Source organism: Ochotona curzoniae, unplaced genomic scaffold (genome assembly GCF_017591425.1).
Source record: "Ochotona curzoniae isolate NIBS_2020 unplaced genomic scaffold, NIBS_Ocur_1.0 scaffold_2453, whole genome shotgun sequence".
Lineage (NCBI taxonomy): Eukaryota > Metazoa > Chordata > Mammalia > Lagomorpha > Ochotonidae > Ochotona > Ochotona curzoniae.
This window is the reverse complement of record NW_024467094.1, coordinates 22,310,344-22,327,140: the sequence shown is the minus strand read 5'-3', so window position 1 is coordinate 22,327,140 and position 16,797 is coordinate 22,310,344. Positions and strand designations below refer to the sequence as shown.

Here is a 16,797-nt window from a genome sequence, read left to right as displayed (position 1 = left end):
ATAGCAGTCGGAACAACCAGTAAATAAAATTTTCTTGAGCTTCCAAGAGTCTGCCTTTGACACATATTTGGGATAGATTTGGTCAACTCAAAGCAGTCTTTAGCATGTTGTTCTGTTCTAGTTTGAGACCATTCTATTCTAAGCACCATTTTTATTTCCTACACTCAGATGTGGAACCTGAAACCCACAGAGAAGAGAAAGCTATGCATGGTATATTCTCATGGAAATGGTGACCTGAAGTTTGCCTCCAGGTCTGAGTGGCACCAAGTGTCTTCCTTCCACTGCAGCACATACTGGTCTTGAGGATGAGTTGCCTGTGATCCTGGATGCCTTGCAGCATCTCAAGGGTGAGCCTTCCTGCCCCAGCTTTTAAACTCCTCAGACACACCATTCAGGCAGTGCCTCGTGTCACATCTGCACCTGAGGATGCTCGCCCACCCAGATGGACCTGGGCCATCTGAATCCCTGATGACCAAATGTGCGTGAGTGACTAGAGCTGCATCCCCAAGGCAGCATGGAGCTCAGGAACGTCACGTGGGTGTCGTATTTTGTGTTCCTGGGGCTCACACAGACTCGGGAGCTCCAGCTCTCATTGTTCCTGGTCTTCCTCCTGGTCTACATCACCACGGTCACGGGAAACCTCCTCATCATCTTCACAGTGACCTCTGACTCCCAGCTCCATGTGCCCATGTACTTCCTGCTGAGAAACTTGGCTGTTGTAGACCTCTGCTTCTCCTCAGTCACCTGTCCAAAGATGCTGGCGGACTTGCTCTCTGAGCAGAAAACCATCTCCTACCAGGGATGCATGGCTCAGATTTTCTTCTTTCACTTCCTCGGAGGAGTCATGGTCTTCTTCCTCTCAGTGATGGCCTATGACCGCCTCATAGCCATCTCCCGGCCTCTCCACTATGTCACCATCATGAACACTCGGCTGTGTGTGGCACTGGTGGTGGCTTCCTGGGCAGGAGGCTTTGCCCACTCCATTGTGCAGGTATCTCTGATGATTCCCCTGCCTTTCTGTGGCCCCAACATCCTGGACAACTTCTACTGTGATGTCCCCCAAGTGCTGAGACTTGCTTGCACAGACACTTCCCTCCTGGAATTCCTCATGATCTCCAACAGTGGCATGCTAGACGTCATTTGCTTCCTCATCCTCCTGGTCTCCTATGCCATCATCCTGGTGATGCTGAGGTCCTATCCGAAGGAGGCGAGGAAGAAGGCAGCTTCCACCTGCACCACCCACATCATTGTGGTGTCCATGATCTTCATTCCAAGCATTTACCTCTATGCTCGGCCCTTCACCTCATTCCCCATGGACAAAGCAGTGTCCATCAGTCACACAGTCATGACCCCTATGCTTAACCCCATGATCTACACCCTGAGGAACCAGGAGATGCAGGCAGCACTGAAGAGATTGGGGCGGCATTGCCTGGTGTGTAAAAGGGAGTGACAATGGAAAGAATCTTGTCTTTATTCCCTTGCAAAGTGTCAGAGATCTTCTGCATCTGGTTTCTTCCTAGTCAATGGATTTGTTCAAAGAATCATCTTGGAAGGTTTTGCTGTTTATAACTACACAACTTACTCAAAGTTCTGGTCAGCAGTTAGTTTTCTTCATAGACTCAGGTTTGTTTGAACTGTCCCCATGCCCTAGTAAGCACAATTTGTTTCCCGCTCCAGGTGGACACTAGCTTTTGGTGAATTTCCTGTATTTTGATTCTCTTCTCAGCATTTCCTCTTCGTCTGAAGCCACAGTATTACAGACAGCATCAGACTGTAGTTTTAAGTGTAAAGTCTGGAGCTGTGAGCTTTACCCAGTTGCTGACCTTGGCTCAGTTACCTAAACGCTTTGGTATCATGCCTTCTATCTCATCAGCTGGTATGAAAAAGCATCAATGAGGAAATCATCCAAGTGGTCTCAAAGACCAAAATTTTAAATAATGAGAAATAATTTGCAAAGCTCATATCCCGTAAGAGAAACGCTGCCACTGTCTGTGACATTTATTCTTGCATCAGTGTACTTATGCTTTGTAAATATGACACTGCTTATAAATGAAGTGAAGGCGGCACAGAAGAAAGAGGCTTAACTCCCATTGCAGGATAAACCGTGGGACACAACCAGGAGCCCATAATGATGGGCACAGACTTGCTGCCATGTGTGCAAGAGTCTGACTATTTCCTGCCCTTCCCACCCATTAACCTGCCAGATCAACAATTCTTGCAAACAGAAACCAAAAGATTCTTCCTTCCTTCCATCCATCCTCCTTTCCTTCCTCTTCCTCTCCACTCCTATTTTCCTTCCTCCTTTCCTTATTTCTTTATTCATATTTGAAACAACCATATGTGTTATAATGCAGCACTTTATCCATCGAACATGCTCTAGAGATACCTTTACTGGTGTCTCTCCGTTCTATTCCTCTTTCTTCCTTTATGTTGACTTTGTTCTCTTTTTTCTTATATTTACTTGTTTTTATCTACTTCAAGGGAAAGGAACGAGGAGGAGAAAGAAAAGGGTCCAGCACTATGGCAAACTATGTAAGCCTTTGCCTGAGGTATTAGCATTCCATCGGGTGCTGTTTAGAGTCCTGGCTTTTCCACTTTCAATCCAGCTTCATGCTAATTTGCCTGAGAAAGTAGCACAGGATGGCCCAAGTTCTTGGGCCCCTGCCTCCATGTGGGAGACTTGGAAGAATCTCTAGGCTCCAGGCTGCAGACCAGTTCAGCTCTGGCTGTTGTGGCCATTTGGGTAGTAAACTAGAGAATGGAAGATCTGTCTCTCCAAATTTCCTCTTGGTAAATCTGCATATCAAATAAAAATAAGTAAATATTTAAGAAAAAGAGAGAGAGAGAGTGCTTCCACCTGCTAGTTCACTCCCCAGGTATCCACAACAGCCAGTGCTGGGCCAGGGCAAAATCAGGAGCCTGAAATTCCATACTCTCCCACTTGGTGGCAGGGGTCCAACCATCCATTCTGTCCCAGGATACATTAGCAGGAAACTGGAGCCAAAGCAGAGCTACCAGGACTTTAATTGACACTCCAAGATGTGATGCAGGTGTCACAGGCAGTGACTTAGCCGCTTGTACCATAACACCTATTCATGTCAGTTTAGTCTTTTTATCTGTCTGGGTCATCTTCCTTTTCCCAACACCATGGTGTGTCTAGATTTCTCTGCACCAAACTGTTTCCCACCTACCTGTCATGTCACCTAGTAGGTGATGGTGCTACACTTAAGACCTGCTCTCCAAGGCCCCAGAAGGCATTTTTCTCCAGCTTCACTAAGTGCAGAGCACTCAAAGCTGCCACTCTCAGGAGGAGAGTCCTCCAGCCTTGTGTTGATCTAGATTCTGGATCCCACACAGGCACACATATGTGCACACACCTATGCCACCTGCTGGCCCAGTCTAGCCTCTAGTACAAAGTGGAACCACTGCAGTTTGAGACAAGCCTCTTCTCCCTGCATGTATGCGTTCTCAACATGAGAACAGAGCCAAGGACTCCCTTCCCAGGAGCCCCTGGGAGCCCACCAGCTCTACTCTACCCTGTGGTCTCAACAGGTGCCGTTGAAGCTGGGCAGATAAAGAGATCCAATCAAACCTGTAGCCAGTGGCTCCCCCGAGGCTGGCAGACCGTTCTTGTGCAAGTGGTTGCAGAAGCTTGAGGTTTTGAGCCTGTCAGGCAAGGTGGGAGGGGAAAGTTCTTAGGTATTGCAGTTGCAAGATGCCTGGCAGGAAGCTGCCCTCATGGTTCAAGGCCTGGATCTCAACTGACCTGAGTTGGCCTGGGCTGAGGAGAGCAATGCCCTTGACTGACAGCACCAAGTCCTCCCAAAGGTACAGGAAAAAAGCCACGAGTAGCAAGGTCACAGTGAATGCAGCCATTCCACACCCCAGATGAAGCCCTGCCAGTCACTGTGTAGGGAACTGAGGTTACAGCAGGCAACAGAACAAACGTGTGCCTCTGCTGAATGACCCTCAGAAGGGATAAGAGAGGAGACAGTGAGGTGGAGTGGCCTTGGAGAACAGAGGGGCAGCAGCCAGACTGTGCCAATCCCCAAGAACCTGCCTGGAGGAACAGGAACAGGGAGGGTGAGTGCTGACGAGGTCAGATGAGTGAGTGCCCAGGGCCTCCTGCTCCCACAGCCCTGAGAAAGCAGGAGAACTCCCCTACCTTCCTCTCTTCATCAGCCCCTATTCCTAGCCTCCAGCACCCTTGTCATCCCAAGAGGTGTCTGCTTTCTGGCTCCATTCCAAACCTCTTCCCCTGTATGGTTCCATCTGGATCTTATCTTGCCCATTTCCCTTTTGGAGGAAGGGCTCTCCCCACCAACTCCCAAGCTCTAAGCACAACCAGACCCCAGTCTTGCCCATCCAGTGGCAGTCCCCAAATTCCACTTCCAGAGGGAAGACCACCCACAGGCCTGGTAGGAAGCTGAGCTCACAACCAACCATGTGAGGTGACTGCTGTCCCTGGCACACAGCTCCACACTCATTGGGTTGTCTAAGCTCACATCTTGGACAGAACCCACAGCAACTACCCACAGCTCAGGCTCCTGTCTTCTCAGTTGTGCACTAGGGGTAGCCACAAGACCCAGGTGGTGCCCACCCGAAGGCTCTCCCATCTCCACATCCCCTCCATGCTGGCCTCCGACTCCTACCCCACCGCTGCACCTGATATATCAGGGTCAAGACTTAAGAGTAGCCAAAGTGCCCTCTGGTAAAGGAAGACCATGTGGGAAATCCCAGCTCAGGGTAATGTTTGCGCCTTCTTTGCCAAGGCAGAGAAGAGCATGTGGGCTTACAGGCTAGGACACCAGCAACTTGACTTCTACAACATTTCCCGAGCGCTGGCTCTGGCCCCAGCTCTGTGCTGGGTGCTGAGCACATGACCAGCCATAAATAAGAGCAGGCATAAGGTTCCCCAAAAAAGACTCTTCAGCCCACCCAGGAGATGGGCATAGGGACATCGTGGAGGGGGGCATCGGACTCTACTGAATGGGGAGTGAACACAGAGGGCATGAGGGAAGACTTTCTGGAGGGAGTGATGGCTCAGTTCAGTTGGGGAAATGAGTGGAAGTTAAACAGGCAAAGGGAGCTTCTGCAGAGATCTGAGGTGAGGAGGAACAAGGGACATCAGAAAATTTCTGAGAGATCAGGGCTAAGTAAGTTAGGTGAGAGTGGACATTGGCTAGCTCTTGCCTGGCCTGGGAAGTCTTGGAAAGGCCTGTGGGGGGGAGCACTGTGCATCGACCCCACAGTAACTCTGAGTGGGCTGGGCTCATCCCAGCAGAGCATATGAGCTGCCCTTCCCCACGTGCAGATGTTCAAAACCCAGGATCCCTAATCCCTTTCCCCAGGGACCTAAACTCTGTGTGTGTGTGTGTGTGTGTGTGTGTGTGTGTGTGTGTGCGCGTGTGTGTGTGTGTGTGTGCGTGCGTGTAGTCTCCTGCCTTGTTATTCAGTGAAGGGAAGTGGAAGAGGACCAAGAGCAAGGCAGGGGAAACAATCACCTACATGTTGAATACAAAGGGTGTCCAATCCACAGGGTCTTGCAAGCAGTGAGACTACACATGTGAGAGTGACATGCGAGCGACGGCCTCCACAGTGGCAATTTTAAATGTCACAGTTAGGCCTCCCATTAGGCCCATTCTCCACAGTTGCTGTTGCTGACTAGCAAGCTTGACTGATGTGTGGGAAGCTTTGAGAGAATGCTTTCCCATTGCCAAGTACCATCCCAAGCACTATCTTTAAAGCACAAAGCAACAGGTGGAACGGCCGGCTCTGTTGGCAGCCTGCACATGTGCACTGAAAAAGTGCTGTGGTTCAGGCTCCTGTAAGTGATGCCAGCTGCAGGGGCAACCCTGCTCGCGGTGCCATGCTAAGAACTCTCGTGGTAACTCCATGTCCACAGAGACTGCACAGGGATGGCAAAGATGCAGGACAACTGGATTTGTTTCTCTGCACCCATTTGGAGCTTTGGTCTGGATTTGTTTCTCTGCACCCATTTAAAGCAGTGAACAAATGCAGACAGTGAAATGTAAGATAAAGGTCTTCATAACAAGTTCACAGAGGGGTGGCCACTGGGCCAGCAGCGCAGATGCACCTGCCTGACCCTAACGGTTTGCTAAAATGTGGACTTTGGGAGGCAGCAGTGATGGCCCAAGTAATCTGATTTTCTGTCACCCATGCAGGAGACCAGATTGGGCTCCTGGGGGCACCTGGCTACAAGGGGAGAGGAGGCAGGGCAGGGTTGGGGAGCACCCAGCCAGAGTTTTCCTCTTTGGGCTCCACTGTCCCCACCTCACGGGCTTGGGGACAGAAGTCCAAACCTGAGCCATGCACAAGGAACCTAGTGCCCTTTGAGTTCCAAAATAGTGACTTGTCACCCAGGCTATTTGTCATCAGAGGACCTTCACTGAAGATAAGGAGATAAGATTAAGAGGGGTTGCCACAGCAGAATGGCTGTCTCAAGAGTAACCGTCAGTCAGGCCAGGAGGAATGGCAATGCAGGACACATTGGAGACATCAATGATGCCTGCAACAGCCCTGCTCAGGGTCCTCCCTGAGGAAGGGACAGACATGTCCACCTGAAGACGGGAAAGGAAAGGCTGGCTGTGGGCACAGCACAGACCACCGAGGAGCTGGATCTCAGGGAGGACCATATGCACTCCATGTGGATCGGGGTGTGGGGTTCGATGCAAGGGGCAGTCAGCACCAGCCCAAGGGGAGATAGGGGAGAAAATAAGGAGGGGCAGAGAGCATGGGCCCTGGGAGACAGACTGGTGACAGCCGTTCTACACTACAGCCCCTGTGATGGGTTACCTCCAAAGAAACTGCCTCAAAACCAGGCCCAGAGGAAGTCAAGGTCTACTCCAGGCTTTAGAGTAGACCCAACCCCCACATACAAGGAACAAACATCCAGAGAAGTAGAACACAGTGCAGGGCTGTGGTCCCACATCAAGTGCTGGCTTCTGATTCCCACTGCCTGCCAAGGCACACCTTGGAGAGCCACAGGTGATGGCTCAAGCACTTGAGTCCCTGCCACCCACATGAGAGCCCTCATCGAACTCTGGACTCCCGGCATAGGCCTGGCACGGCTGTGAGTGCTGGGTGGCATCTGGGGAATGAACCAGCATTCTCCCTCTCTCTTTTTTGTGTCTGGCTCTGACATTCAGATGAATAATTTTTAAAAACAGATTAAGTAAGGAAAAGCAGCAAGCCCATAGCCTCTTGGCAACCCTGCTGCCAACAGCTCACCCTGGTGCGTGTTTTCCTGTGACATCTCACAGTCTTCCCAAAAGCCCCAGGCTCTGCCATTGTCTCATCCTCTCCGGGTCCAATGGCGAGAGCTGGGAGGACCAGCTGAGCATCTATCAGCTCTTCGCTCAACAAATAATTACTGAACATCTGCCAGTGTTGAGTATGGGGGATACAAAATAAAACTTGGTGTCTGCCTCCTGGGCCAAGAGAGGAGTCTTTCTAAATGTCTGGACCCACTCCCATGTTAGGGATGTGGAAACCAAGGCCCAGAGGGGCATGTGACTTGCCCGGGATCACACACTCTGACTGCCCTCACACATACGCCTGAGGCATACTGCTCTTAGGTCACCCTGGCACTGTGCTGGGTCTCGGAGAAAGTCATCATTGGTCTCAATGGAAGAGGATGGGACAGAGCGAGGTGTGAGAGGGCATTTCAGACTCACGGCTGCCCAGAAACCAGAGGGAGGTGCCAGGGCTCCACCTACAGGGCTGGACTCATAGGGCTGTCCTCCTCAACCCCCGAAGGGCATATAAAAGGCCCTTCTCAGCTGTACCCATAGGAGGAGGAAGTGGGATCCAGCTGAGGGTCCTCTGTCTGTCAGAGGGTATCGCAGGTTCAGCCAGTTGTGGCTCACTTACAGAGATGCAGCTGCTTCTGACCCTGGCAGGGCTCCTAGCCCCACTCCTCCTCGCCCAGCCCTGTGAGGGCACTGACCAAGGTAATAGCCCCCTGGACAACTGAGGAGGAGGTCCAGAGGGAGGGAAGGGAAGTGGGGAGGGAAGTGGGCTTGGCACGAGGAGTTGAGGGGGTGTCTGTGGCTCTCCTGTGCTCTGAGGTCCTGTCCCCCTGAACAGCCTCCCCCAGGACGGTGGAGACCTCAGTCGTTCAGGGCTGCCTCGCTGAGGCCAAGTGGCTGGTGGATGCTGCCTACAATCGGACTCAGAAGAGGTAGGCCTGGCTGGATGAGGTAGTGAATGGGCTCAGTTGGGGTCATCTCACCCAACACACCCCAGGGCACTAGAGCCTCCCTGGTGGGTGGGCAGTCTGCCTTCTCTCCCTCCTGTGGGCCTCGCACTGTCCTGACTGGCCAGCCCCATCTGGAGCTTGGCTGGGCGGCTCTGTGCCCTTCCTGCAGCTCCTATTCCTGCTCTCCCGGGCAGCATCAGGCAGCGGCTCCGCAGTGGCTCGGCCAGCCCCATGGATCTCCTGTCCTACTTCAAGCAGCCAGTGGCGGCCACCAGGACAGCCGTGAGGGCTGCTGACTATCTGCATGTGACTCTGGGGCTGTTGGAAGAGAAGTTGTGGCACCAGGACTCCAGATCCTTCAATGTCACTGGTACTAGCCTGGTACTGGCCTGGGAGTGGAAGGAAGCCAGCAGGAAAGAGCAGGGCACTACAGCCTTGAGATGTGCAGAAGACAGAGGGACCAGGGGTGGGAGACACGCAACAGCCAAGCTCGCAAAGCAGTCAGGGCCCTAACTATCTGTTCCCCACATCCCCCAGATGTGTTAACGGAACCCCAGCTGCGCCTGCTGTCCCAGGCCAGTGGCTGCAGCACTCAGGAGCAGGCAGAGAAATGCAGCAATAAATATCGCACCATCACTGGCCGATGCAACAATAAGTAGGTGCCGGGACTGACTCAGGACCCCTCTCTCAGTATGCAGGCTCCAACCTTCCTGCTAACCCTGATCTGTCCACTGCTACAGGAAGAAACCCTGGCTGGGGGCCTCCAACCAGGCCCTGGCACGCTGGCTGCCAGCTGAGTATGAGGACGGGCGATCGCTCCCCTTTGGCTGGACCCCCTACAAGAAGCGCAACGGCTTCCTCCTCCCCCTCGTGAGTTGTAGGGGAGGGCCGAGAGGAGGCCTTGGAGCCCCAGCAGGGGAAGACAGCCTGGAGCTGGGCTGTCAGGGCATAAACCAGGCTCCCCCACTTACCAGCTGCCTGACTGGCAATCAGCCAGTCCTGGGTCTCAACTGGCTTCTCTGCTGAGCAGCACTCGACCCCTGACTCAAAGCATGGTGTCAATATTAATTAGTACTTGGCATACGCAGCTGCAGAGGGGTGACCCACTAATGCCACTGCAGTATGGGGTGTATTTTTTTCTCTTAAGAGCAGAACTGTCCAAGTCTCTAGTAGGTAGGAAATGCTATGCGCTTCTATGTGTCTCTTAGACATACCCACTCATCAGTATGATACAGTATTCCTATTAACATATCACACAGTCCATCGCTCACCACTTATCAGTTTCTTCCATGACTCCTCTCCCTTCCCCATCTAATTCTCAGTATGCTCACATGTATTACCTAGAAGCTTGTAATCAGTCACATGTCCGTGACAACTTTCTATTTTCTGATTATCTATCGGTCTAGGCACTGATTTATCAATGCGATCTATTCGCTCTCTGAAAGATCTATCCGCTCTCTGGAAGAGCTGGTGAAGTGTCAGCCGGCCTGTCAGCCAGCCAGGCCCAACTCCTTTACTGACTTCCAGAGGAGCCCTCGGGAACTCAGCCAGGGGCCTCCTCCCAGGAACCACAGCTGGGGCAGGAGGCGGTCCTATCTCAGGGATGAGCAAGGAGAGAACTCTTTCCGGTCCAGTAGGGGGCGCTGCTGCCCCCCGGGGTCGGCACGGCCGGCCAAGGGGCCCAAGCTGACCTTGGCTTCCCACAGGTCCGGGCTGTCTCCAACCAGATCGTACGCTTCCCCAGCAACCGGCTGGCCTCAGACCGGGGCCGAGCTCTCATGTTCATGCAGTGGGGCCAGTTCATCGACCATGACCTGGACTTCTCACCCGAGTCCCCAGCCCGGGTGGCCTTCACTGCCGGTGTGGACTGTGAGAAGACCTGTGCCCAGCTGCCCCCCTGCTTCCCCATCAAGGTACTGTCGGCCGCTCTCCCAGGCTCAGGGGCCTGGCACAGAGTGCAGGCAGGGATCTGGAAGGTGGAGCATCTGCTTCACGTGGCCATACACCTGTCCTGGCTGGGAGTGGGCCTCAGTTCAGGCTGACCAGAGGAGGCAGCAATCAGGACACCTCTTCTGGGAGGCCTTCCCAGATCTCCCTAACACACCTCCAGCATTTCTCTTTTATACCAAGCATGGCAAACATCATCACAGCGCAGAGGCACTACTAAACTCTGCGTGCGTGCATGTGTGTGTGCGTGCATGCGTGTGTGTATGTGTGCGTGCATGCGTGCGTGTGTGTGTGTGTGTGTGTGGTTTTCACAGAACTACTTGGCTCCTGCAGCCTGCACTGGAGGTTTGACCTTCCCAGTCTCCGAGGCTCCCAGTGAAACAGAGGCTTAGCAGCTCTTGAATAGAATTTAAGGAACACAGGCCTAAATGTCAGAACAGAGTTCGAATCCCAACTCTCTCGCTAATCAGCTGCCGCCTCCGCCCCCTTCTTCCCTACCCGCAAATTGAGGGTCTAGGCTGCTTCAAAAGCCTCAGCCATTTCTAACCGTTCACGTCCCTCTGACACAACGGACACTCAGACAGGGTGTGAGGAGTGGTCGGGGTCTGGGTGAGCCAAGCAGGGCTTCCCAGAGGAGGAGGGGACTGTGGAATAGGGGTTGGAGGGAGTTTGGGAAGGAGCAAGAGGAGGCGCCTGCTCCTGAGGGGTCTCCCAGCGACCCAGGCTGTCTTCCATACCTCAGATCCCACCCAACGACCCTCGCATCAAGAACCAGCGCGACTGCATCCCTTTCTTCCGCTCGGCACCCGCCTGCCCCGGGAACCAGGGCAAAGTGCGCAACCAGCTGAACGCACTCACCTCCTTCGTGGACGCCAGCATGGTGTACGGCAGTGAGGAGCCCCTGGCGCTGCGGCTCCGCAACCAGACCAACCAGCTGGGGCTGCTGGCCGTCAACCAGCGCTTCAGCGACCACGGCCGGGCCCTGCTGCCCTTCGACAACCTGCACGACGACCCCTGCCTCCTCACCAACCGCTCGGCGCGCATCCCCTGCTTCCTGGCAGGTTAGGCGCGGGTGGCATCACCCCCCCGGAAGCTGCCGGCGGACGCTCAGGGTGGGGCGGGAGGCTACGTGGGCTGAGGAGAAACGGGGCAGGCCTTGCGCCTTCGTGCCAAGCCCGGGGCAGCCGCCAGGGCCTCTGTGGGCCACGCGGTGTGCGCCGCCTGCGACCCCTGCGCGACCCTCGTCAACGACAAGGGGCCCTGCGCCTCCCACACCGGAAAGGCCCTTGTTTGGGCGGCAGATCCGCCCACCCGCTGTGCAGTCGCACCTGTGCAGCTTCCGTCCTACAGTAATGACCCCTTTGTTAGAAAGGGAGGATTCCTATCAGCTTCATGCTGCTGCCCAGCCCCGGTGGCCTCAGTCAACGGCAGAGCCCATACGGGGACCAGCAGCCACGGGAGCCTCCCTCCCGCAGGACCACGCACGCGTGTATGAAAATGCCTGCCTGAGACATCGTTTAACTAAGGCCTGGCACAAAAGGCATCTGTTAAGAGCCCTGTAGGAGGAGGTCTGGGGGCAGGGGCAGGGCTTCCCAAGCCTGGCTCGCTCTTGGGCTCCTGGGAAAGAAGCATGGACAGCGAGTTCCAGGAGGAAAATAGGTTAGTTCGGGTCAGCGAATTCACACAGGAGTGCAGTTGGGGTCCCCAGCTTGTCTAGATCTCTCTATCGCAGCTGGCGTGGGCTGCACCCTGTCTTCCTGTGGAGTAGAATCACTAGACAGATCGCCCTGCCTGAGGCCAGCAGCTGCCCTGCCTTCCCCACCCCCAGCCCAAACTGCCCCAGCCCATAGGGAAGGGAAGAGGGGCAGTGGGAGATTCAGTGGAGCTGAGGAGGTGAGGGACCAGCAAGGCCAGGATTTGCCCACCGCAACCCTGCAACCCCCAGATGTCTGCCCTCACAGAAACACACTTGCCTGGGAAGGGTTATGGCTACTGTGAAATTGGGGTTTTTAAGGTGATTCCCGGTCCACCGAAACCCCCAAACTGGCAGCCATGCACACCCTCTTTGTGCGTGAGCACAACCGGCTGGCGACTGAGCTGAGACGATTGAATCCCCGATGGAGTGGAAACCGGCTATATCAGGAGGCACGCAAGATCGTGGGGGCCATGGTCCAGGTAGGAAGCTTGGGGTCTCAGCATGCTGCAGAAGGCAACCTCAGAAAGACCCTCCTTACACTCAAGCACAGTGTCATGGCTAAAGCCAGCTGGGGCTGGAGATTGGGGTGGACCCAACGTGACCCCATTCCCCTCTTCTGCCCTTCACTGTGTCATCCTGGCCCTGGTGGTGGTGTGGTGGGGGTGGTGGGGGTTGCGGTTAAGGCATCCCCCACCCTGCAGTGGGAAGTGAATGTTGCTGCACTTGATAGGATGAAAATACAGAAATTGTGGGAGTGAAGAGCCCTTTGGAAAGCACAGGGTGTGTACACGCCCCAGCAGGGGTGTGGGCCTGGTGGCCACTGGACCCTGTCCTCAGGCGACTTCTCCTCCAGATCATCACCTATCGAGACTTTCTGCCTCTGGTCCTGGGCAAGGCCCGGGCCAAGAGAAGCTTGGGACGTTACAGAGGGTATTACTCCAAAGTGGACCCGCGCGTGTCCAATGTCTTCACCCTGGCCTTCCGCTTCGGCCACACCATGCTGCAGCCCTTCATGTTCCGTCTGGACAGCCGATACCAGGCCTCAACCAGAAACTCCCACGTCCCTCTGAGCTCTGCCTTCTTTGCTAGTTGGAGGATTGTGTACGAAGGTGACCACAGATTCCAGGGGCAAATAGGGGTGGGGTTGGGTATGAGGTGGGCCCCATTCACTGCTAATGTCACTTCAGGGCCGTGGGGAAAGTCATGGCCATCTGGCCTGTTGGGAAGGATTTTTAAGAGTAGAAGGGCTGATGGTAGATGAACATACTGTGGGCCTGAAAGGAGCCTCTTGTCCTCTCCCGCTCCAACGTTCATGGCCCCCAGCTTTGGCCCCACCAAGCATTGGGGTGTCCCAAGTGTGGGCTCGGTTTCTGTGAAGGCTGGTGCAAGGTGCCAATCACACTCCTGCCACCAGGTGGCATCGATCCCATCCTGCGCGGCCTCATGGCCACCCCTGCTAAGCTGAACCGGCAGGATGCCATGATGGTGGATGAACTCCGGGACCGGCTGTTTCGGCAAGTGAGGCGGATCGGGCTGGACCTGGCGGCTCTCAACATGCAGCGCAGCCGGGACCATGGCCTCCCAGGTGAGGTCTGGTTTAGAGGAGAGGCTGGGCGCCTGTTTTCTGACTGGGACTGTCTGCAGGAGGTGTAGTGAGGACGAGGAGAGGCAGGCCCTTCTGGGGACACCTGTTGGCTGCCTGTCTCCTCTAGGGTCTCTGATTTTAGATTTTCACTACAAGATGGGGAGTACTTTGAGGACACAGGAGCTGAGGTGAGGAGATGAGGGCCTTCCAAGGGAGGAACATCAGTAGTTATACAAGTGAAAAGGAGACAGTTCCTCCCCACGCCACCCCGCTAGTCCTAAGGAAAAAGATGAAAAGTTCAGAGCTACAGCAACTGGCTCCCCTGCTCTAGGTGGAGAAAGATAAGCTGCCCCAGAGGCAAGGAGCAGCTGGAGTAAAACTAAGGCTGTTTGGTGAGGCACAAAGGCTTATCCCAGAAAGGTGAAGTAGTAATCCTGGCAGAGTTTTCCCAATGATGCTGAGAATTGGCTACATTTCAGTTGTTTTATAGCTGAGGAAATAAGTGCACAGGCAACCAGTAATTTTCCAAAGTCATGCAGGTAGAAAGCACTGAAATCTGAACGTGCTTTAAAATGCATCCTGTCCCACCCTGTTCCACGCACTGAGGAAGACTCCGGCCAAAGCCTGACCTCCCTGTCCTCCCCACTCCCTGTCCAGATAGAATTGGAAGCCCCACGTGCCTCGGCTGATGGGGCCACATAGGAAGGAGTGCAATGGCATGGGACTCCTTGTTGCCTGTTCAACTTGGCAGCCCCTGGCAGTCCCCATTTTTTCACGGACAGGAAGATGCTCCTAAAAGCTAAGGTGCTTCAGTGCCCCCTGCTGGGGAGCTGCGATGACCAGCCGCTCAAGTTCTAACTCAGCTGGACGTGACCCAATACTAAATTTGGCATTTAATTCTGTTTTTTAGTGATAAGAACTTAAGTCGTGGTTGCTCAAATTCAAATATACCAGACAGAACTAGCATGCCAGAATGTATTACACAGGTGCTGGGAGAGCCCTGATGACACCCAGGCAACAATGCTCAGTGGTAGAATGTGGCATGTTTCGCTGAGAGACAGCCTCCACTTCTGCCCAGTTTAATATAAATGGAATCACATGGTATGCAGTGCTTTTCTGAGTAGGTGAATTTTACCCATGATTTTCACTTGTTGATTTGTTCATTTGCTCATTCATTCTACAAACCTGCCTCTTTACCAAAACAAGAACAAAACAAAACAAAGCATGCAAATGTGTATTGTCTTTAAGTTCCATTTTTTTTCCCCGTGAACCTTTTTGCAAGGACTTACTTGGTCTGGGTACCATTTTACTTATGCCCAGTCAATGCACATAAGCCCAATAGCCTTACTGAATTGCTAAATGTCAGCTATGAAGCGGTGAGTTTTGGGGGGCATGCAGCGTGGCTGTCTGCTCACATTTTAAACAAAAGAAATGGCAGTCTGGTCTTTCGAAAAGGGGTCCTCTTGTGTCCAGTATTGACTGGCCACAGAGCTCCGTCTCTGAGGACTTGTGAAGAGAAGAAGGTAATGGGGGATGGGGAGTGGCACAACAAGACCAAAACTGCTTTTCTCCCTCTCGCAACAGGTTACAATGCTTGGAGGCGCTTCTGTGGGCTCTCCCAGCCCCAGAATTTGGCCCAGCTTAGCAGGGTGCTGAAAAACCAGGAGTTAGCCAGGAAGTTCCTGAACCTGTACGGGACACCTGCCAATATCGACATCTGGATCGGGGCCATCGCAGAGCCTCTGCTGCCGGGGGCTCGAGTGGGGCCTCTCCTGGCCTGTCTTTTTGAGCACCAGTTCAGAAGAGCCCGTGATGGAGACAGGTAAGTCAGTAATGCTACCCTAGAATAAGATCCGGAGATAGAGCAGGAAAACCCGAGCATGCCAAGACTATGCCATGGTGGAGACTATCCCTGCTAGCCTCTTTTCCTTCCTGGTTCACAGGATCGGAGACCAGGGAGGGAAGGTCTGCCCTGGAGAGTGGGGTCCAAGGGAGAGAGACACACATACAATCCCAGTGTCTCTGAACTGACAATGCCCGAACAGGAGCCACCTGAAGTAGGGGACAGACCTGTCAGCCCCCGCATTCCAGGTCAGGAGGTCCCAAACAACAGGGGCAGAAACACCCAGTTCCCTTCAATATTTTTGGCTTAACACCTGACCCCAGATTTGGGTTTGGGCACCTAGACTACGGTACCCTTCATATTGGGCAGCTGGACCTGTTTCTTCATTCATAAGATGGTAATACCGGCCTTGCAGGAATTTCATGAGGACTGAATGGAATACTGTATATGAAGTACCCCAGACACAGCAGGTGCTCATGTACGCCAACTCCTCTGTAACTCCCCCCCACCCCCACCGCCTTGATCACTTGGCAGGTTCTGGTGGCAGAAGCGAGGGGTTTTCACCAAGAGACAGCGCAGGGCCCTGAAGCGGATTTCCTTGTCTCGAATTATATGTGACAATACCGGTATCACCACCGTTTCCCGGGACATCTTCAAGGCCAACATCTACCCCCGGGGCTTTGTGAGCTGCAGCCGTATTCCCAAGTTGAATCTGTCTGCCTGGCGAAGCAAGTGAAGTTTCTGCAGGTAAGCAGAGACCTCCTCCGGCAGCCCTGAGCTGGATGGGACCCTCACACCCTTCGCTAGAGAATACAGATGACAGCACTTCTTTTCCAGGGACATGGTGCCTTGTCTCTGTGGCTGCCTAGTATACCTGCTGCTGGGTTGACACTTCATCACAGGGCTGAGGGCTGGGGACTATCTAGGAGGTATCTAATTCCTTCAGCGTGGTCACTAATACCTGAAGGTGGCTCCATTTCTAGGTGTTTGAAAGTTCCTTGCTTCGGCAAAGTCTTGCTGCTTCCCCGAGTGTCTCCTGGGAGATGGATGGCAAGAAGACCGCAAGGCAGCTTTCTCCCCTGCAGCAACTGTGCCCAGCTGAGGCTTTGGCTGGTGACAACTCAGGAGCTGGCTTTACTGGTTGGTGACAGCTGGGACCCTCACAGCTATGGATACACCTGCTTGGAGCCTCTCGGGTATCAGGTTATCAATCAACGCCACAAGCAAGGACCTGGGAGCCAAGCTCTGAGCCTAGGGCCCAGGCAAGAGTCAGCTATAGGCCTTGCAGCACGTTCTTCTGTCTTTCAAACTCCCTTCTTCCCACACTCACACAGTCCCCCAGCCACCCCACAGTCCTCCTTCCTGCCTGTTGACCAGCAATGTTCTGTTTCTACCAATAAAGCACTGCCGAGGGCCACGGCTGTTGTTTCTGGGCCGGGGATGGTGTGGCCAGGCTCTGCTTGCCCCAGGTGCTGCCAAGATGCCAGCTGGCACTCGCCTCTTCT

The 16,797-nt window shown here is 53.9% G+C and overlaps 2 protein-coding genes across 2 annotated transcripts; both read left to right on the top strand.

The window, feature by feature from the left end:
- The first annotated feature begins 514 nt into the window (after positions 1-514).
- Positions 515-1,450, top strand: LOC121170168 (olfactory receptor 4D2). The gene has a single exon (XM_041001145.1). It carries the CDS (start codon positions 515-517, stop codon positions 1,448-1,450), a length of 936 nt encoding a protein of 311 aa, XP_040857079.1.
- Positions 1,451-7,892: 6,442 nt separating this feature from the next.
- Positions 7,893-16,040, top strand: EPX (eosinophil peroxidase). The gene is made up of 12 exons (XM_041000946.1): positions 7,893-7,973; positions 8,110-8,203; positions 8,416-8,591; positions 8,759-8,876; positions 8,962-9,091; positions 9,928-10,134; positions 10,911-11,229; positions 12,183-12,343; positions 12,718-12,973; positions 13,279-13,449; positions 15,034-15,271; positions 15,827-16,040. Exons 1-12 carry the CDS (start codon positions 7,898-7,900, stop codon positions 16,026-16,028), a joined length of 2,148 nt encoding a protein of 715 aa, XP_040856880.1. The 5' UTR covers positions 7,893-7,897; the 3' UTR covers positions 16,029-16,040.
- Positions 16,041-16,797: the final 757 nt, after the last annotated feature.

Coding starts and splice junctions, on each gene's coding strand:
- EPX (XM_041000946.1), top strand. CDS start 7,898: ATGCAGCTGCTTCTGACCCTGGCAGGGCTCCTAGCCCCACTCCTCCTC. Junction 10,135..10,910: donor CCCCCTGCTTCCCCATCAAG/GTACTGTCGGCC, acceptor TCCATACCTCAG/ATCCCACCCAACGACCCTCG. Junction 12,974..13,278: donor TTGGAGGATTGTGTACGAAG/GTGACCACAGAT, acceptor TCCTGCCACCAG/GTGGCATCGATCCCATCCTG.
- LOC121170168 (XM_041001145.1), top strand. CDS start 515: ATGGAGCTCAGGAACGTCACGTGGGTGTCGTATTTTGTGTTCCTGGGG.